The sequence below is a fragment of the Leptidea sinapis genome, chromosome 23 (genome assembly GCF_905404315.1).
Source record: "Leptidea sinapis chromosome 23, ilLepSina1.1, whole genome shotgun sequence".
Taxonomy (NCBI): domain Eukaryota; kingdom Metazoa; phylum Arthropoda; class Insecta; order Lepidoptera; family Pieridae; genus Leptidea; species Leptidea sinapis.
In genome coordinates this window covers 10,514,936-10,537,804 of record NC_066287.1, presented here as the reverse complement: position 1 = coordinate 10,537,804, position 22,869 = coordinate 10,514,936, and the positions used below count along the sequence as shown (strand labels likewise).

Here is a 22,869-nt window from a genome sequence, read left to right as displayed (position 1 = left end):
ACTAGCCCTGTATCGTGCAGGTTTTTTTTTAAATCCAAGATGGCCACCGAGTAAATTTCTTATTTCAACAATATGGATAGCGACTGCGAGGATCTCGAGGGTGCAGAGAACGACTTTGAGATTGTAGCTGTACCTACAACCAATAATATCAATTAATACAAATGTCTAATATCTAACTTGTAACGTAGCATTATAGATCGTAGAAATAGTAATCGTGCATAATAACTATAATAAGCGTATGCCGAAAGATTCGTTCTGACAAGAACATTTTATTTTATATAACGTAATATTAGCTCCGATAAGAACCATTTCATAATGCTGTACATCAACTCATAGAATCACACAGTTCACCAGTAGTCAGCTCAGTGAAGTTTCAAGCATCGTACTTTCTCTCGACGACCGCAGATATACCCACGTGATCAGTCATATGCTCCGCGTTACACAACCGCACAGCAAGGCCGAGCGGACTCGACTGATGAGTGAACGTGAAGCGTCGGGACTCGGGGGTCGATCGCTATTCATGCAATTCTAATCATTGAGCAACAGAGTAGGTGCGGAATGCTCATTGACATCGTATGATCGAGCTTCGACGCGAGTTTACACAAACTGCGATAGCATTAGTTTTAGAGCGAGATAGAACACATAATATTATTCTCAATTCTTATTGAATGAAACGTTTTTTATTACTGGTTAAAATGTAAGCTTTAGTATTGGTGTGTATTTTCTGAACTTGTAAATATTTTTTAAGTAACGATTGTAATTGGGCAACTAGTTTTAAGGATTTTGTATATATATCATGTAACTTTTTAATAAATTAATTCTTCCACATATTCCTCACAGTCAAGCAGTTGTTTTATTTAATCGCCAAACGCTCAGTCTCTAAAAGATCATTTTTGAAATTCAAGATGGCCGCCGCGTAAAATTATGATTCAACAATATCTGAGGTTCTAGAGGGTGCAGAGAACGAATTTGGGATCATTTTTGAAATACAAGATGGCCGCCGCGCAAATTTATTATTTCAACAATATGGATATCGAATCCGAGGTTCTCGAGGGTGCAGAGCACGAATTTGGGATCATTTTTGAAATCCAAGATAGCTGCCGTGCAAATTTATGATTTCAACAATATGGATATTGAATCCGAAGCTCTCAAGGGTGCAGAGAACGAATACAGGATCAATTTTAAATCTAGTGTCTATATGTGCCACGAAAATGTGGGACGTTTTTACCCAAGAAGAAAAGAAGGGAGATCGAGACCGATTGAGGTAGAGTGAGAAAGGGCGAACGTATGACGAAGCACATGGTACCGCTAATAAGTAGAATAACTTCGTTACTAGCGTTGTATCATGCAGGTTTAGCGCGTCGCCGCGAGTAAGTAGAACATCTTCCCTACTAGAGTTATATTGTACAGGTTCAGCGCGCGGCCGCGAATTTGTAGAACATCTTCCCCACTAGCGTTGTTTCGTGCAGGTTTAGGACGCGGCCGCGAAAAAGTAGAACATCTTCCTTAAGAGCGTTGTATCGTGCGAATTTAGCGCGTGGCCGCGAATAAGTAGAACAACTCATAATTACTAATATTGACAAAAAACATTTAGTTTAGAGAACAGATTAGGATAATTGATATAAACGAGATTTAAAAATAATAGTTTTCCAAAGAAGTTTCACTTCAAAAAATGGCGTGCGTACTTTGTACGCACGCCATTTTTATTTTATTTGAGAGCTGGTGCTAAAACCATAAAAGTCTTAAATTTGCTATGTATTTAAGTATGTGCGCAACAAATTTAAGAATAACTCAATAAGGCGCCAACCGATTTCGATAATTCTTTTTTATTTGGAAAGGATATACTTCAAAGTTTGGTGGCCTCAATTCAGTCTCTCAAAATGAACATGGACAAGACGAAGCTCATTTACCTACCTATTATGTCCATGTCGCACCTACTCCAGTAATAGTTGTGAACTGTACCTACTCTCGAGATTGTTGACGATTACGACTGCCTTGGATAAACAATCCAGTTACGTAGGTCCAATTTCGCGAAAGAGGTCATTCGTCGAATCCGACTCGGTCCGTGCTCGGGAAGCTCCGTAATGTCTCGTCCCAAATACCAAAGTGTGTGAGGATGCAGGTTTTTAACCAGTGTTCGTAGCCAGTGCTGACAGTACGCAGACGAGTTCGCTAACAGCATGGGCCTTATGAGAAAGCTATAGATCTCTCAGATGGCAGTGGAGACGGAATATAGATTTCCCTGCGATATAGAACAGAAATGAGGAGATCGATAGGATAACCAAACTCACCGACATAGCCCAAATGATTGCGAAACTGAAGAGCAGTGGGCAGGACGGAGAGATGGCTGTTTGTGCAGTAGAGTGGCAACCACGTATTGGAAGACGCAGTGTTGGTAGTTGTACGTTACCTTTTCATGGGAGTGGTGCCAGAGGAGAGGGGACATCTCCCTCGCTCCCCTTTTCACCCCCCTCCGCCTGCGACACGATACTTAATTGTAACTCAAAAATATTCAAAAAATAACCTCAAAATAAGATTTTTAAAAACTGATAAGAAATTGTGCATTACCTTTTCACGGGAGTAGTGTTGGTGAGTAGTGAGTAATGAGTTGATGTACAACCCCTTACTCCTCCCAAACGATTCTGAACTTTTACCAAAGATGGTAAAACACCGTTCACCAACACTAAGAGTCACTGCTTAACCCTAAAGGGCTCACATAGCAAACACCGGCCCTTAGGGGCCCGGCTTATTGAGTATCTAATATTCATATAAAATCCCCATGACATTCAAATCAATATGCCAACAATAAAATATATTATACCCAACACGAAACAACATCCTTGATTGAAAGTCATACATACCTGTTTGTAACTTAAACTATTTAGCTAAAGTATTTTTATACAACTCAGCTTTTACATTTTGTCTCATTATTTTTTGGTTTCATGATTAATTAATGAAATTTTTTTCTAAAACATAGTTTGGTCAACATAATAATATGGAAAAGTAATGAATAGATACATACTCTTTCTTAGGCATGATAGTGAAAATGATTTTAGGAGTACAGTAGGGGATACTTATAAGTGAGCTTAAGGGTTTATTAGCCAAGGTAAGTTGTTAAAATTTGCTGACATTTTGAGACAGTTGCATAATAAAACAATAAAGTCCCATTGTAATGGTTTATTTATTATTTTTGGCTACAAAACTTAATTCTCTCGATAACTTACGGTACACACCACTTAAGATACTTACATGACATACATGAAGTAAGATACTTGACATGGTTGTGCTTGGATAAGTATTCCAACAGAACTCAATTAATGCAAGTAGTAAGAATCTCACTACATTACTATAATTAGTAGACCAGAGCAAGTATGGAAGAGTATGAAAATACCATGAATAAAACTGATAATGTAGACTTCTAGCACAGACAATACCAATAAAATTTACTAAAAACATGGGAAGAATAAACAACTGAGACAAAATATCATAATTTATACTGTAGTTTGGTTCTTCTGTTTCAAGTTTATCTTTCTTTTCTTTAGTCAATTGCTTTTGGGATGATTTTTTAAGCATGTTTTCAAAAGACTTCAGAAAATTTTCTTGGTCTTGTGAAAGTTTTTCTCCTTCCTGTTTAGCTTTGATATCTTTTCCCAGCTTGGAACTTTTCTTATATTTCATATTCTCAGCATCAATCTGTGGTTGAACTTGCTTTTGAACATATCTCAATCTACAATAACTTTTAAAATATTGTATACACATTGGCAAACATAGCATCAATAACAAAATATGAATTGCAAGTAACATTCCATGAAACATGACATGCTCAAATACTTTGACCTCTAAAAATCTATAATTTACAGTCCAGGTGTGATTGAAAACTCGACCTAAATCAAAGCTGCCTTTTATATATGCTATGGGATTGTTCAATAAAAATGGTAGCCCCAAAACTAATTGAGTTCCAGCACAAACTGAAAGTTGTTTTATAGTTCCACTTAAGCCTAAATTTATTAAGTAAAAGAAAAATAAAGCCGGAGCAAACAAAAGTATGTTCATTTTAACTGATACTGCTAAGCTGTAAACAAGGCTGCCTAAATACCACTTAGAATCTAAGAAGCAGTTGAGTGAAGCATACAACAACAATACAGCAATCGGATCATTGAACATTCGTAACACATGAATTGAATGTATTCTGTATGATGTTAAAATTGTAATAATAAGTGCATAGGGAGGAACTTTTCTTGTTTTTATATAAATTCTTAACACAAATATCAACAATAACAAGTAAACTCCAACAAAAATATACTGTGCTAATCGAATATTTCGCCCATAATCTGTTAAAAAATAAAATATTGAATAAATATAAACGAAACCTGCAGGATAAACTAGAGGTCCTGTATCACCACGTAACTTGCTGTAATCCCAAGTTCCATTAAGAAATCCTTCGCTCTGTTGCATGTATGCCTTCCAATCGATCTCTGTGTAGGGCACATTTTCCACAACACATATATTTATTATTACTTCAGCTATCACGATTAAAATTGCAACTAAAGGTAACTGTGATGGATTTGACAACAAATTCTTTATAAATGTCCAGCTCACAATTCTCTTTATTTCATGAGATATGTCTCGAATTTTACTTCGACCCATCATTGAAAAATGTATTTCGTCAGTGGAGAGGCATTTTGCTATTTTTGTAATAGGTCACTCCTTGTATCTCGTCCCGGATTGCGATAGCCGATCGATCTAAAAGCAGAACACAACAATTGAGTTATTTATAGGTTATTTTAACCACAGACTTTTGTTGGTTCAGTAATATTTCGGAAACAAATACAATACAATTAATTACACACTTACGGTTTTGTCAGTTCAGTACGTAAATTTTAAAGTAAATAAAAATAAACTAGCTCTTTTGACCTGTTTCTAGTTTCTACAATTTCATGACATTTTTTTGACTATGACAAATGACAATTGATTTTTTTTTTTGGATTTTATGGCCTGGTAACAATGACAATTGACAAGATAACAGCTGTGCTGTCTTGGACACATTGCAATTTACAGTTTACATGACTGTCATTACAAAACTGTGTTATGGGACTGGCGTCTGGCACACTTTCGACGAGTGGCATAGGAGCCGAAGGGAATGGAGGCAGACACGGAGTATGGCAACATCTATCATATTCCATGTCGTACCCACCTCTCACTATTTTGTCGGTTTTTCGAGCGCGAGTCAAATTATCGGCTATAAGAGCACGGGTGGCTAGCCCCATAATATCGCAGTCCACATGGAGTTGAGAGTTCTCTACCCGACGTAGACTGGTAAAATGAAAAAAAGCGATGTATATTTCTTTGAAAGACATTGATATAATTAGCTATACTAAAAATGTAAGCCGCGCACGTTGCCAGTTTCATCGTCCAATGTATATGTCGCCGCGAGCTTCCGTCAAGAACTAACATTTAAGTTTAATATTATTTGTTAGGATTTTATTTCAAATTACTTATCATCGTTTGCATTTTAACTAGGAGTCGATGGATTTGTCTATTGTTATTAGAATCAGCGCCACCTATCGGAGGTTTCATGTACGTCGAATTAATTATAACGCCATCTGTATGATTACTTGTGCAACTGCAGGCATAGCTCCCACCGCCGGTAATTTTCCATGACTTAGCGTCCGGTGGTGGGGCAAGCGCTTGGGAAAGGTAGGGCTTTGACTTTGAGACGGGGACTCACTTTGGCTCGAGATTTTGGAGAGAAAATATTGTAAGTACAAGCTTTGTTGGTTTTAACTAAAAACTGTAATTAATTTTGTGAACTTGTTTTAAATTTACTATCTCAAAATGATAATGTGATTAACTTGTTAAACTAGCTGCTCGATACTTTTACTTTAAGGTTCTAAAATTATAAATTGTTTATCTGGTTAGCTTGCCTTTTATTAGTATTAATTTAAGCTCCTTAATTCAATTTCTATCCTAGATTATTCATTGATTGTATTATCTGAGTAATATTTAGTGCAGTACCCTCAGATCTCCGACATATATTATAGCTAAAATATGACAAAAGCGGAGCGCCACGATTAGAGCAGTGAGTGGGCAAGGAGGACAACGTCGCGCTAGCGTGAGGAGCATAGAAATGAGCATTGCAATAAGCATACTATGGCAGGACCAATAGAATATTAGCTACTATAGAAGTAGCATCGGTGACTTCACTACAATACAAAGGTTAAATGATATACAACTAAGGCTGAGATAGAACGAGAAAAAGCTAAAGATCTTGCATTGCTATCGCGATTCGCGTAACCCATTTTAATGTTTTTCACAATATCAACTTTGCGGCAAAAAGTACAAGAGCTGTCATGTCATCGGTTAGCGATTAGCAAATAGTACTTTTAACCGACTTCAAAAATGGAGTGGTGTTGCGGATTTGATCGGCAGGCAACGAAGGCAACGTTATTTGATAAGCTCGTTCTCTCTCCAGCTGTTCTCTAAGTAGGTAACACTATGTCTAACACTTGACACACACAGGTATTTAATTTAATTATTTGATAAAGTTGATGCGGTGATTGCGCGAATATATTACATGCGGCGGTGCAGCGGTGTCACTCAGCGGCACTTCGAAGATAAGAATGTCCGTCCTTCGATTCACCTCGCGTAATTAGCGTATTCGAAGGCTTTTGCAAACGACTAGCGCCATCTCTGTGGCCCTGCACGCTGCCATTAGGAAATGGAATATAGAAGCGGTAAAGAGGATACTGAAGGAAGAGTAGGATAATAGGAAATAAATATATATATAATAAAAATACATATATTTATTTAACTAAGCGAAAGTAATATAAAATTATTTTGGTAGCGGACAAAGACGTACTACAGGACGCAAATATGTACCTATAGGAGTGCGCACGCTAACAACTCGAGTAACATTGTTTGATCCAGGAAAGACATCTCGACTAGCCCTAATGGCCAGTGAAGCGGCGGTGCGTTATCAACCTTTATAATTACGACATCGCCTTTCGCGATAGGGTTGGTTGGCTTCTTCCATTTGCTTCGCATTTGAAGGGTCTGTAAATAATCAGATTTCCATCGCTTCCAGAAAGACTGAACAAGTTTATCTATTAAATCTTGTCTCGAAAGCAAATGTAACGGCCCTTCCTCTATTAGTCTAGCCGGTAGGTAATTTAAAGGCGTAAGCGTTAAAAAGTGAGCCGGTGTTAACGCGAGCGGTTCTGAAGGATTATTAGATAGCGTGCGACACAAAGGTCTAGAATTCATTACTGCCTCGATTTGGATAAGTACAGTGCTAAACTCTTCTAACGTTACGAGTAAAATTTGGTCGCCTATTACGCGGTAGAAGTGAGTTTTAAGGCTTTTAATATTGGTTTCCCAGTTACCACCAAAGTGACTGGCAGTTGGGACATTTAATGACCAGTGGATGCGATGTTCAGCTATAACATGACCAAATTCAGTCTTGAAATGTTTTGACATTAAAAAATCGTGTAATTCTGAAAGAACGCGTTATCAGAATAAATACGCGAAACAAAACCACGGCGTGATAAAAATCGTTTAAAAGCCGCGAGAAAACTAGCAGTGCTTAAATCGGTAGCATATTCGATGTGCACTGCCCGAGTGGTTAAACATACGAAAAGGCACACGTATGCCTTGGTTGGACGAATTCCACGACTGCGTGACAAAGTCACCTTAAAAGGGCCTGCGTAATCCGTTCCCGTGTGTACAAAGGGCTTAACAGCTGGCGTAACTCGACATGAGCGGTGGTCTGCCATTTCTGGAAAACTCGGCTTAGCATTGAGTCGAAAGCAGGGTAAACATTTGTGCACCCGACTAAGAATTAAATTACGAGCGGATAGAATCTAATATCTTTGGCGTAGTATAGACATCAAAAGAACCGGGCCCGCGTGCCAGTTCAACTTATGATTGTAGTCAACTAAAATATTTACAATGTGACCCTTTCGCGGAAGTATGATAGGGTGCTTATTGTCAAAGCTTAGATCAGAATTCCTTAAACGACCTCCAACTCTAATGAGTTTATCCTGCAGAAATGGTTTGAGACGCTGAAACGCCGGACTACAACATTTTCCTATCTGTAAGTTAGCGATTTAGTTAGCGAAGTGAGCGCGTTGAACTTGACGCCATTTTAAATTTTCAGCATAATTTAAATCTGACGCAACGATAGCTTCACGCAGCGGTAATAACTTTGCAAAACGATATATAAAACTACACAGCGTAGAAGCTTTAATCATGATGAAAAGCGATCTGCAAGCAACTCGATCAAGTTTTCTTCAGTAAATTCAGCGGTGACTTTTTTGACTTTTTATTTTTTGATTTTTAGTGAATCTTAACTACACTAACTAATAATCTGTCTAAATATGTGTAGATATACTAAATTTTGCAATGCAGCAATGAACGTAAGCGCATTGAAATTTTAATACATACAGTTAGAAATTCTGCCACAGATCGCGCCCTTACTGTAAGTCGTTAAGGAGTTCCATTGATCATCATATTTGACTACCACAATTACTTGACCATAAAGACGTCACGGTAGGTGACCCATATATCCGGATAGCATAATAAAGATTTGGCCTAGTATCATTAATTCTTAGGAATTGAAAAGTTCCGTTACTTTGTCATGAATGCCATAATCAGAACCTAACCAAACTCTCACCAAACTACTTTTGAAGTATATCCTTTCTATTGAAAAAATAATCATCAAAATCGGTTGGCGCGATATTGAGTTATTCGTAAATTTGTTGCGCACATACTTATAGCAAATTCAAGACTTTTATGGTTTTCTCATGGTCACCATTGTCAGATCCAGGACCAAATTGCAATGGGAAGCACCAAGATTTCAAATAAAAAAAGAATTGTCAAAATTGGTTCACCCAGTCGAAAGTGCTGAGCTAAAAAACATACCGACGAATTGAAAACAGCCTCAGATATATCTTCTATAATCTATATATATAAAAGAAAGTCGTGTTACTTACACTATTTATAACTCAAGAACGGCTTTACCGATATGGCTGAAAATTGGTGTGGAGGTAGCTTAGAGCCAGGAGACGGACATAGGATATAATAAGTCATAAAATATCAAAAAAATTACGAAAAAATATTATTATAAAAAAAAATATTTTCTGATACATTTTGTATGGATTGACATTTTGATGACACCTCGAGAATAGAAAGAATTCAATAAAGTTTTTTGTTAGTTTCAGGCTACATGAGTTATAAAATACAACTGAAAGTGCACGTCATGTTATTCAAGTTGACCGGTTGGTGTGTTTGTTTCGAGTTTCTATTAGCTTATTGTGCCGAGCAGCGTTTCGATACGATTGCAGTACTTATAATGTACTGTAGTACTGCTTGCATACTAGCTTTCGCATTCGGCCGATGTACGTTGTTTGCGAGTATTCTGCGGAGAAACGCAAGAATTGTGCTGCCATGTTCTAGAAAACACTCAAAAAAACAATATTTTTTTCCAAATGACCTCATTTGGGGCAGACATCTAAGAACGAGGATTTAATCCGACATTCAAGGTATTTATTTATTTACATACTTACACACAATACAGTAAAAGAATAACATACGTACTATACTTATTCCTATGTATTGTGTATGCTAATTCTAAAAAAAGTGTTTTTAAATCAGTTATACGGGTTTTGCTTTTGATATTGTAGATATAAGGACAGATTCACCATCGTATTGGATCACTGCAACCTCTCGAAGATGCACAGCTTAAATTTTTACACTTATACTTCATGGGCAACATGGACAAATAACTTGAAATAACTTGTCACTCATCACGATATCTCTGGAACCACTAGAGCTAAAGACTTGAAATTTGGTAGGAATATTCTTTTCACGGAGTAGAGGTCAGCTAAGAATTTTCCAAAATTCCATCCGCAAGAGTTTTTTTTATTATGAACAGAACAACGTCTGTCGGGTCAGCTAGTATATGTATATAAGTAATTTTTAGCTTCCGAAAAAGTACAACTTCACCCATCCTGCACATAGCCCCAAACTTTTGATGAGAGGTTTCACTTTTACCAATTCCGAAGAGGCAGTGATAGCGTTCAATCAGCACGTAGAAAACATGCTTTCAGATGGTTGATGCATCAATCTACACACACCGTTAATAAATAAAGAAATTTGTCAAGTAACTTTAAAATAAGATCCCAAATTTAGACCATTTGGAGTCCCCAGATCCACTGATCTAAATTTGTTGGATCACCAAAATCATTGATAAATCAAATCAAATCAAAAATATTTTATTTCGTAGGTAAATTGCATTGGAATTGAAATATATCATTTTTTTATACAGCTCTCGGGAGGCAGATTTCCTTAGAGAAGAACGAGCAAGAAAATCTAAGGTTGCTCTGTTCAAAACAGTATATGTAAAGTGATCCAACAAAAATACTCAAACGTCAAATATGTACTTAAATGAAACAAGTACTTAAGTAAAAAAAAATGTAAATTAATAAGTAAAAACACAAGAGTTATTGAGTACATACGTAAAGTATAAAATAGTAGATGCATCAATCCACACATACTTACCATAAATAAAATAAAGGCATTATGCAAGCATTTAGCTATTATATAAAAAAATATAATAACTTTAATTAAAAAAAAAGAAATAAAAAAAACATGAAGCAGACTTCCCGGTGACAGGATCATCCAGCAACCACAAGCAGTGCCCGTTCACGAGCATGACGGCTGGACCAGCCATCGCCTTCCTCGACCTTATTTTAGGGAAGGGAACGACCCGCCTACGTCGCCGCCACAAGCAGTGCCATTAGTGTCACGGGAACTCTACCATACAAAAAATAATGTTCATTTACATAATATTAAGTATACAATACTCACAAATTGCCTTTAGTTGCATAAGTAATTCATAATTATTATAAATATTTCTTTTTATTAAGATTAATGCAAATAAAGATTATTTGATTAATTAAAAACTCCACCCTCTAGGCTTTCGTATCACTTGAATTATCTAACTATAATAACATACACTGAAACAGACATGTAACAGTCCAGCAGCTCAATCCTAAAAGTTATTTAAATTCAGATATTTTATAGTTAGCACCCTTTTGTATACAACGTTTTCTTCAGAACCGATTTATATTCGTTTAAAGATTAGTTCTGTATGTATGTATAGTATAAAAACTAAAACTCATATCAATCGTAATTTGGACAATATGCCATTATAATCATTAATATCTTCTATCGCATATATCACGGGGAGAGCTCAAGAGGAGTCGTTTCACCGCAGGACAGTCAAAATGCGCAATTCTTCCCGCATCATGTTGACGTTTAGCGTTCTAGAACCACGCGGAACTTCTTGCCTCGCACAGACACTTTATGGAATCAATTACCAGATGTAGTTTCTCGAACCAATATGACTTTCTATACTGATACTCCCCGGGTATCGAAATCATAAGTACGCGCGGCGGTCCCTACACAGTAGGCCAGCCAGTAAGGACTCAAGAGCGAGCGAGAGTGACGTAGTTGCGCGAGTTTTGTTCACCTACTTCACCGGTCCAACCGATCTTTTAAAAATGGAGAAACATAAAAAAAGCAAAGCATGTTAAGGGTCATTGCGATCCATATTTAAATTTTTTAAGCTTCCCAAAGTTACCGACATAGACATAGACCAAATGATTGCGAAACTGAAGTGGCAGTGGGCAGGGTACATAGTTCCACGAACAGATGGCCGTTGGGGCAATAAAGTCCTCGAATGAGGACCACGTACCGGAAGACGCAGTGTTGGTAGGCCCCCCACAAGATGAACCAACGACTTGGAAATGGAAATCTTTGGAGGAGGCCTTTGTCAAGCAGTGGACGTCTTCCGGCTGATGATGATGAAGCTCCCTAAAGACCCTGAAACAATCTAATTCAAAGTGATTATTATTATATTTTCTATACTAAGTAGGTATGACTATGTCGTGGTCTTCGAACGCATACATTACTAGATAACTGCAACTAATGTAGGTTTGACAACGAAAGAATATTATTTTAAAATTACGATTACATACCCATTTATATTATAGAAAAACTAAGCAATTTTTAAAAGATGACCTTTATACTAGGTAGGTACAGTTTTGGGTAAAGAAGACAATCCTATTGTTGTCAGAATAGATAAGAGTCACGCGATAGAAAGACAGGCAATTTCTAGGTAAATAATTATTGTATGACCGCAAGAGACCCTATTTCTTAAATTGATTTTGGAGAATGTCACTTCTGAACTCATACTATTTTATAGTCTTTAGGGCATACTACCAAAATAAAAGCCGGCAACGCACCTCTTAAAGTATTGCAGATGTCCAAATCCCATCACGTACGCCTCTCGCCTCTTATATTATAAAAAAATATTAGTAAGTGAAAAAATGTAATTAAAATATTAATCTGATGCAAATAACCTAACTCAGACCTTTTCCAATGATACATTTTATCTAATGACCTTGACCATCAAACATTAAAAGTAGTTCAAGGGTTTTCCGAAGTTAAAACCCTTGAAAGGTAACCAAACAGATATTACTATTGAGGATGTCATAGTAAATCCTGTTACAAGAGTAATTCCAAAATCAACAATAAACTTCTATTTAAGGATAATAATCATCTTGGATGCATTCATTATTTCTAAACCGTACTAGATACTGTTGGTTATCAGAGACAAGCACAATGATTGCTATAAAACAGATTGTTATTTTAGTTTTGTTTGCGTTAGAAATTACAATTGGGTTATCTGTAGCAGTAACAGCAGAAAGTGAGTATTTTCTGAAACAATACTTAGTTATATCAATTAATTAAAAATAAGAATTAAAAGAAAAGATAAATAAGACGATTATCGAATTAGTTACAATTTTCGACAATCAGTAAACAGCCGTAGCTATTTACAAAGCTTGCGTGAGTAAAAACGTTGATTAAAACATGAATTAATATCAATGTTTAAGTAGTTTGCTATTGTTCAGTAGACGAAAAATTGTTTTAATACCATAGGTACAACGAACGTAAAGTTTAGATAGTGGCACGTATATATTAGCCCAATCTCAAGATCATGATAACATCAGCCGGAACATCCACTGCTGGACAAAGGCCTCACCCAAAGATCTCCACGACGCTCGGTCCTGCGCTGCACTCATCTAACGTATTCCTGATCTTGACCAGATCGTCCGTCCATCTTGTGGGGGGCCTACCAACACTGCGTCTAAGTACGTGGACGTTATTCGAGAACTTGGACGATTTTGGACCGCCCTAACTGTATTGTTTATTCAAAGAAGACGTACTCGTCAACAATTTCGAGAGTACAGTTCCCAACTACACTGTAGTAGGTGCGACATCTCCAATCTCGGAATTTTGCTAAATTGCCAGGACTTCAGTGCTCAAATCACATATCTATCTACGTAAATCAAAACCTGCAAGCCACAAATTTTACTACATTTTTATGAGAAAAATTGACGAGACGGGGAAGACGTTCAACTGATGGTACCACGTGACACGAACTGCCAACCTCAAACAAAGCAGTGCCGCCCTTAAACCCAAAATAATGAGCGGCACTGAAATAATGGGCAGTATTTGTATTAGCTATGGCGCCTTAAAATCGATACACAATAATGTTTGCACATCACTGATTCACGCCAGAAAAGGCGCCGCTGCACCCGCCAAGTTGTTATTCAAACGAGGGAGGCGATACCTGGTCCACGCATCATGCTCGTGAAGTTCATGTTTTTTCTTAAAGTTTTAAAACTTATTCATTTTTTTATTATCGCTAATAGAATGCGCGCATAATACCTTTACTTATTTACGGTGTGTGTGTTTTAATTCCTCTACTGTCCTCAATGACTCTTGTGTTTTACTACTAGAACTACTTAAACATTGTCATTAATTCATGTTTTAATCTACGTTTTTACTCACGCAAGCTTTGTTAATAGTTACGGCTGTTTACTGTTGGTCGACTTGTGTTGTTAAGTTATACGATAACGCAAATAAAGAATTTGTTTGATTGATTGATTAATTAAGTTGTTAATTTACATTTTCCTTTTTTTATTACTCATGTAAGGCATTGAGCACCTATTTGACGTTTGAGTATTTTTGTTGCATCACTGGATGCATCACTTTACATATACTGTAACTAGCTGTTACCCGCGACTTCGTCCGCGTAGAAAGTACAAGACAAAAGTGTGCTCACTTGGCAGCGTTTATGAAAAATCAATAATTTTGTATTATTTGTAAAGATATACTCCATTAGTTGAAACTCCTTAATGATACCACAGATTGCGAATGGAGCGTCCGCCCTCCGGCTGTTAAATAAAAAGTTTAATTGTACAACATTACTTTGTAAACATATTTTTTGATGAAAAAAAAGCACGCTGAGTTTGTTGCGCCCATTCTTCTCAGGTATGAGGCATTCTTTTTGGAATGGGTGGTAATTTTTGACTTTCAATATGTGATGTGACATCCTATTTTGAATAAAAAATTTGAATTCGAACTATAAAATCGAAATCAAAGATTATGCTAGGCTTACACTCAGCTAAATTTTACGCAAGTAAAGTCTGAGCATGGTCTAAGTACGCTCTATAGATTTCAGCCTTAGTTAAATCTATGCTAGCTTTGCTCCACGTTTGCCCTTGTGACTTGTTGATTGTCATAGCAAGGCTAAGGTTGATAGGAAATTGCAGTCGTTTAAATTCAAAAGGAAAATTCGACGGTATAATGGAAATTCGTGGTAGAAATACTATCTCACATTTTCCATTTCCGGATATTATACGACCTTCTATAATGTTTCTTTGCAATGACACTACACGCAATCTACGCAATCTACTACGCCCTTAGATTAAGGATTAGTCTGCGCTACGGTCCAACTAGATACCGCAGGCGTAGTCGTAAACTGCGGCAACTTATTCTACGCCCGAGTACGCCCACTCAAGTGTTCATAGCTCGAAATGCTATACTTTCACTACAAAACTTGTCTAAAAACACCATGTTTGCGTGTTTTTTGCTTACTCATCGCCTTAATATAGAAAATACGTGGAAAATACCATACCAGACGACCTAACAGCCCGACAATGCGTGAATAATTTTGGTTTGTGTGCGGTTGCAAGTGGTTTCATTTTCAAAATACTAAGGAGCGAGTGCCAAGCGTGGCTGGCTGTTTACGAATTGTCAATCAAAATCGGTTACAATAACAATAGATTCGCTTACCTTTTCTAACTTACTGTATCTCCGTTAGAGGTCTTCTTCACTTTTATTTGTCTGAACGAAAGTAGGTATATTGTAAGTCAATTGCAAATACTGGCGTCGAGACAAATATACAACATTAAAAAAATATAATATGTCCATTACATTCAATGCCGCTCAGGATTCTTGAAAAGCCCAAAAATTCTGAGTGGCACTACAATTGCGCTCGTCACCTTGAGATATAAGATGTTAAGTCTCATTTGCCCAGTAATTTCACTAACTACGGCGCCCTTCAGACCGAAACACACTAACACAGTAATGAAATGAAATTAAATTAAAATATGCGCTCTGAAATCTTTCAACAATTAGGTGGTTATTATAATCCAAAGTATGCAGTAGGTACATCAAAATGGTTAATTCATACTTAAGCCTCAACTCATAACCATTACTTTCTAAATGAGAAAACCTGTGAAATACTCTTAAATACTTCTAATTTTATTGTATACCGTTTGTTCCCCCATTGTACCGATCGTTTTCCCAATGCATTGTACCCTGTATACTTTTGGTACAATAAATATTTTTAGTTTCGATATGGTATTTTTCGATATGGTATTTGGACATATCGAATATACATTACATCTAATAGGAATTCAAAACTAAAATGAAAAATTATACTGGAATACTTTTTTCTAGGATCCAGTCACTTGGAAAAACAAATTGAAAGCTTGCTGTATAAATGGCGTGAGGGAGAAATTAAAACAAGCCTGTTTCCATTGCCTTCATTAAAGACAATCCATATTTTGCCCATTCAAAATTATTATTATGAAGGTATGGGAATAAAGTAAGTATAACAGATGTTTGACTTATAATGAATTAAAAAAAAAGGTACAGCCGATAGCAAGGATGGATCTTATACCAATTGACCTACTTACTGTAGTCGGGATAGAGGACGGGATATTAAATATAAAAGTGTAAGCATTCACACTATTTACGACTACTGTCCTATAACTTAATACCATATTAACGAGATATTTTATCACATCATTCGATTCATAATACTTATTAACGTTTTTATAAAACCTATCTAAACAACTTGTTTTTGAAGTGAAAACTTCTTTAGCGGCGTTGAGCACTTTTCTTGGGATGGGTATAAAATGTTAAACTCGCGTCTGGACACGTGGCCTGATCAAAATTTCGTAAGACAGTCGTTGAAATAATGGATGAAAGATTTTTACCTCTAACTATAATTAGTTTGGTTATTTCAACGTAATGAGTCGTTGGACCGTATGATCATTAGGGTGCTTCATTGCGAGGTCGATCGATCGAATCTGATAATAAAGCAATTCGTGCGAAATTATTCCTTAACCATTTCATAATAATCAAAAATGCACAACGTTTATGTTCAAGTTTTCACTTCTGCCAAACTTTAAGTGTTCCCCCACTGCTGGGATTGAATAAACAAATTTAATTGTTACCAAAATTAATCGACGATGCGAGACTCGAACACGTGCCCATCGGGTTCCGTCCGAGCGCTCTTACCATCTGAGCCAACCGTCTCGAATCTTGGTATGTCTCGTTCATAGATGTACGTTAATAATAAAAGACGTAATCCATTTTTCCATTCCAATTTTCGTCCCCAATATCTATCGTCCAGTTTAACTTCGGTACACCCCAACACCCGCTACTGACCTTCACTATTGAAAAGTTATAATATTTTTTACTAATCAGTGCCGTCTTTTTTAGAATGTACTTTTCATCTAACGACCTGAATGTGACTGGCGTCGATGGCTTTTCTCTTGAAAACTTACAGGTACAGCAAAGTGACCGAAACTTGAAAATTAGTATTGGAATCCAAATTCCAAAAGTGAGAGTTTATACAGGTAATCAGAAAGAAATATTCTTGAAGTTATACCAAAATTATAATAGTGCAAATAGTTATACGCTTATATTAAATGTTTATGCTAATCAATTCAATTATTTTAGATCAATACTCATTGAAGGGCAGAGCATACCGCATATACCCAATAAATGGCCAGGGATATATGACGTAAGTAAAACAGAACATAATTGCATATTATATAAAATATCCGGCCGACCGAGCCTTGCTCGGATTTTTAAGAATGTACAAAACTTGAACAAAAAAGAACAAATAGGACATCTGGATTCGAACCGGGGTCTTCTGCTTTGCGGATCACCCAATGTCCCATCTGAGCTATTATAGTCTTATCTAGAGTGGCGAAATTTATCTTTGTTTTCTATTGTTATTGTAGCTGTTTCTCATTTCAATGCTAAACCTATCGATTTATCTCCCCCGAAATCTCCTGTATACTAAATTTTATCAAAATCGTTGGAGCCGTTTCCGAGAATCAGATTATATAATATATACAAGAATTGCTCGTTTAAAGGTATAACATAACTAGCTGCCCAGGCAGACTTCGTTCTGTCAAAAATCAATAGTAAAAATATTGGTAAAAATTAAATAAATATAATGTCATTTCCTAGTGATCCCGTTACTTATATCTCATCAACAAACGACGATAACAATAATTTAAATTTTATGGACTGCAATTACTTACTGCCTTACCCACCTCAACCGCTAAGTCACTGCATTTTAAATCTGTAATATCTTCGAAAGTATTCATTTAAATATCATGCTGTAAAGGGCCATATTGATCTATATTAAATGCACAATGTACTTAATTGGAAAATGAAAAATGCTTAATCGCTTCGTAAATAATCCATTACTTCTTGTGAAAATAAAGGATTAAAATTGGTTATTGTGGGTTATCCCTAAGTGGTAGACATATACCATCCCGTACTTTTTTGTAGGTCTTTTTAAGGTGTACTGTAGTTCGTTATTTTGATCTATTTAATAGAGTTTATTTAGCCAGCGTTTGCAATGTAAGCGTAAAAATGTGTTTATTGACGACATCACATTAAAAACTTCTAAAATTATCAGTGTTGCCCTACTAAATTATGCATGTTTTATAGACATATATGATATCTAAATATATAGATTTTTTAGTAGATACTAAAAAAATGCATCAGAATAACTACATTGCGTAGTTTTAAAGATCTAAGCATACATTTCTAACTTCCCGCTAAGAAAATTAATATTGAATATTTTCGGAAATTCGTAAAGTTATTGGTTTTACCCCGTTTTTCGAAAATCGAGTTTTCATCAGATCTCGACGTTTTAAGGTGCTATTAAGCTTTCCTGACTATTCCCACTATGAAGTCCGTACGCCTGTGTGTATGAAACCTCTTATAACTTCGAAACGGCTCGACCGATTTCATCGCGGTTAGCGCCATTCAAAAGGGCTTCACCAACTTAGATTTTTAAATACAATTCAGACCGGTAGATTATAGGAAATCTCAAAAAAAACTACAATTTTTTGTCATACTTATGTGTTTTTTTTTGGAATAAATGTTAAATTGCTTTACCGATCGATTCCAATTTCTCTTAACATCAAAAAACCACGTCGATTGCCACCAAGCCGGTCAAAATCGGTTAATTCGTTCGTGAATTATCGTTGACAAAAGATAACCGAAATAATGTGTTTTTTCAGAATTACTTCGAAATTCCGAGTTCGAGGTTGGGAATTAGCGGGAAGTTGCAGCGATGGCTTTTAACCATTTTCGTAGACAACGAGCGTACGGGTCACCTGGTGTTAAGTGATCACCGCCACGCACATTCTCTTACAACACCAGAGAAATCACAAGAGCGTTGCTAGCCTTTAAGGAAGGTGTACGCGCTTTTTTGAAGGTACCCATATCGTATCGTCCCGAAAACACCGCACATGGAAGCTCATTCCACAGCTTTGTAGTATGTACGTGGAAGAAATCTCCTTGAAAACCGTACTGTGGAGGACTTGCACACATCCAGATGGTGGGGATGATATCCTAATTTGTGGCGTGTCGTGCGAAGGTGGAATTCGGCGTCAGGAATCAGGTGAAACAGCTCTTCGGAACACTCCCCGTAATAAATGCGGTAGAAGACACAATGAATGAAGCGATGTCTCTACGCAACGCCAAGTGATCCAGCCGTTCCCAGAGCACTGGATCTCCGACAGTGTATTGATTTAAAGAAAATAAACCTGATTGTGTTTTACAGAATAACCTTATTCAACGTCTCTGCTTCATTACAATTAGCATTTGGGTCTGCTGATGGCGATCTTGGAGTTGCTTTAGAAGATTTTATTTTCGACTATGATATAGGGAGTATTCAGGTAATTTTATATTTTATATAAATACTAGCTTTTATCCGCGACTTCGTGCGCGTGCAACAGTTACTTTGGGCAGTATTTTTTTTTTAATATACTCACTTTGCAAATAATACACTTACAAACTGCTGTGGTTCACATTTTTATAAGCTTCCAACTATAGAACTTTCATACCCCCCCTTTTAACCCCAACATGTATTTCTTATCAAGTGCCTAAATACAAAGATTAATGGTAATATTTTCGATAATGACGAACTTAATAATGAACACACTTCCACCCCCTATTTTCATCAAAATCAGTTCAGTAGTTTAGGCGTGAACACATAACAAACAAACTTACATTCATATTTGACACCGCTGACCCGGCAAACGTTGTTTTGCCATATTAATTATTTTTTAGTTGTTGTAGTGTCCTATCAAAATCGGTCCAGCCATTTCAGAGATAAACCGGAACAAACAGACAGACAGACAAAAAATGTAAAAAAATGCCATTTTGGTGTATATATATTCATATACATGTGGTAAAAAATATTTCAAACAGACACTCCAATTGTATTTATATATACCTACCTATAGATTAGGGATTAGGTACAATCATTTTTATCGCTTTACTATATTCAGTATTTTTTTTTCAGAGTAACTTAGAGAAGAGTTCGTGGCCTGTCAATGAGGTTCTTAACAGTAAAGGTGTGACCTTTTTAAAAGATTCTCGCGAAAGTATTTCATCGTATTTATCAAATTATGTAAAATCGTATATAAATAGTTACCTAAAGGAGCTAACTCTCATACAATTTGTAAAGAAAATTGAAGAAATTACGTCTTTTATGATATAGTGTGGAAACTGATTAAATAAAATATAAGATTATGGCTGTAAAATTGATGTACCTAGCTTCTGTAATTTTTTTTAACTTAAATATCAATGTATGTATTATAAACAAAATCTCGCATCACATGTTAGTTGCCATACGCAGCCGAAACGGCTTGGTCGATTTATATCAAAATTTATATGTATATTTGTTAGGACGTAATCTATTTTTTATACTTACCCTAATTTTATATGTTGTAAATAGTACGTTTGGCGTAAGCTAGCATAAGATGTAAATATGACATTTGCGACTTTTAACAACCGATTGATATGAATAATTGAATTTTAGTTGTAACTAGCGGCCCGCTCCGGCTTCGCACGGGTATAGAATATATGCCCATTCCCTGAAAAATTTATTAAAATCGATCCAGTAGTATTGATTTATTCATTTTAAATCTGTAATATCTTCAAAAATCATATGCTGTAAAGGGCCATATAGCTCTTTATTAAATCAACAATATAATTAAGGTATTTAATTAGATAAGGATTAATGCTGTATTGGTTAAAATCGCTTCGAAAATTAGCCATTAATTGTCGTAAAAAGTAAATGACAAAAAAATGTTATTGTGGGATATCCTTAAGAGATACACATATACCATAGCGGAGTTTTCTGTAGACCTTTTCAATGTGTACAATACTTAGTACATTATTTTGATAAATCTTGTAAGTTTCAGCCTGAGTTTGCAATGTAAGTGAAAAAAAATGTAATTATTTACGACATCACATTGGAAACCACAAAAATAACAGTATTTCTCCGCTATTTAATGGATGTTATACATATAAACCTTCCTCTTCAATCACTCTATCTATTTAAAAAAACTGCATCAAAATCCGTTGCGTAGTTATAAAGATTTATGCATACATAGGGATATAGGGACAGAGAAAGCGACTTTGTTTTATACTACTTATGTATCTTTACACAGCGTTTATATAAAATGTAATTTTATAAGAATGTTATGTATGACTGAATTTGTTTGTAATTTATATGGTATGCTTGAAATAAAGTTGTGTCGTTAATTATTATTATTATTATACCCTTTATTATAAGTAAATCTTATTTCTTACCTTCCATAATATAATACTGTACATCGAGACGTAGAACAGACATAGTCTATGTAATACCTAATTATTGGACATCTTCTGCTCAGGCAGCAATCACACTACTTATACCTCTTTGGAATATAAAATCACATGCACACGTTCACACATGCACACCCATACATACTCACACTCTCACCTTAAATGAAAAAAAAGTTATCATAAAGTGAATAAAACAACATGAACGAATTTGTGCACAACGTACAACCAGTAGGCATTCCTTATCTAGTTATAGTTTGTATAAAATTTATTTATTTCTGAAATATCAGGTGCCTCGTGGCACCGACCTGATGATGTTGTAGTGTGTGTGTATTACCTTGATTCACATATGCCCGAACCCGAACCTCTAGTCCAACCTGGTAAAATGAATACGGGATATAATAACGTGAATTGGTGGGCACACTGAGCCGGCACCATATTGTGGAAAAATACTAGAAAGCTTTATCTCTTTCACAGTATTTTTATGAATAAGGAAGACTAACGAGCGTACGGGTCACCTGGTGTTAAGTGATCACCACCGCCCACATTCTCTTGCAACGTCAGAGGAATCACAGAAGTGTTGCCGGCCTTTAAGAAAGGCTATTTTTGAAGGTACCCATGCCGTGTCGCCCCGGAAACACCGCACAAGGAAGCTCATTCCACAGCATTGTATTACGTGGAGTAAAGTTCGACGAACGCCAGAATGAGATGGTGGGGATGATATCCTATATGTGGCGAGTAGTGCGGTCCTCGACACTAACCTATGCGAAACATAGCGGCACTAGGCCGCTACTTCACGCGGTTATTCTGTGCGGGTGTAGGAAATAACCCGGACGGGTCTGGCCCGTTTGTGCTGACGTTTTAAGACTGCAGCGTGACACTTTCACATCTCGAAAGCCCTTAACGCCTCTTCTTCCAGGCCAAAAACAGATGTCAACATAAGTTAAAAAAGGTTGTGTAATTAAACAATGATATTTAAAAGTATAGATAGGTTACGTAGACAACATTCGGTGTTTGAAAATGATACACTAACGCACACATGAATAATTTAACATTGCTATAGCACACTACATTACAATTACACGTCAAAGAAGGATAATAAATGCAATTATCGCAAGCGAAAAAGAGATAACTCTAATTTGCTAATTGCTTCGTATTTGTATAGAGAAAATACAGATAATTCATCAGATATTATTTTTTACCGTACACCGTGATTTATGCCTAAATTACGATTCATTCATGAGTTCATGTAGTAAAAGCTATAAAGTAGACTGCATTTAAATTAGGTAGATAATATGTCATTGATTTTATGAAAAAAAACAATTTAATGTTGTTTATAATATATAGCCACATTATTTATAAATAAAATAATAAAAAACATACAGACACCAAAACAAAACCGAAAGGTATCAACAGTAAGGGTAACAGTATTTTTACAATTTTACTAACGACGGCTCCCAAAAAGTTTTAAGATTACAATTATTATTTTTTGTATCTTATTTTATTTATGAATGTCTTTTGTTG

General features: G+C 36.1%; 2 protein-coding genes across 2 annotated transcripts; one reads left to right on the top strand and one right to left on the bottom strand.

The window, feature by feature from the left end:
- Positions 1 to 3,162: 3,162 nt before the first annotated feature.
- LOC126971235 (lethal(2)neighbour of Tid protein) lies at positions 3,163 to 4,979 on the bottom strand. Its single transcript, XM_050817432.1, has 2 exons — positions 4,855 to 4,979; positions 3,163 to 4,743 (listed from the first exon to the last, which is right to left on the bottom strand). The coding sequence occupies exon 2, from the start codon at positions 4,648 to 4,650 to the stop codon at positions 3,178 to 3,180; it is 1,473 nt and encodes a 490-aa protein (XP_050673389.1). The 5' UTR covers positions 4,651 to 4,743; positions 4,855 to 4,979; the 3' UTR covers positions 3,163 to 3,177.
- Positions 4,980 to 6,718: 1,739 nt separating this feature from the next.
- LOC126971297 (uncharacterized) lies at positions 6,719 to 21,285 on the top strand. Its single transcript, XM_050817520.1, has 6 exons — positions 6,719 to 6,734; positions 15,874 to 16,021; positions 16,924 to 17,060; positions 17,164 to 17,227; positions 19,295 to 19,409; positions 20,039 to 21,285. Exons 1-6 carry the CDS (start codon positions 6,719 to 6,721, stop codon positions 20,234 to 20,236), a joined length of 678 nt encoding a protein of 225 aa, XP_050673477.1. The 3' UTR covers positions 20,237 to 21,285.
- The last annotated feature ends 1,584 nt before the right edge of the window (positions 21,286 to 22,869 follow it).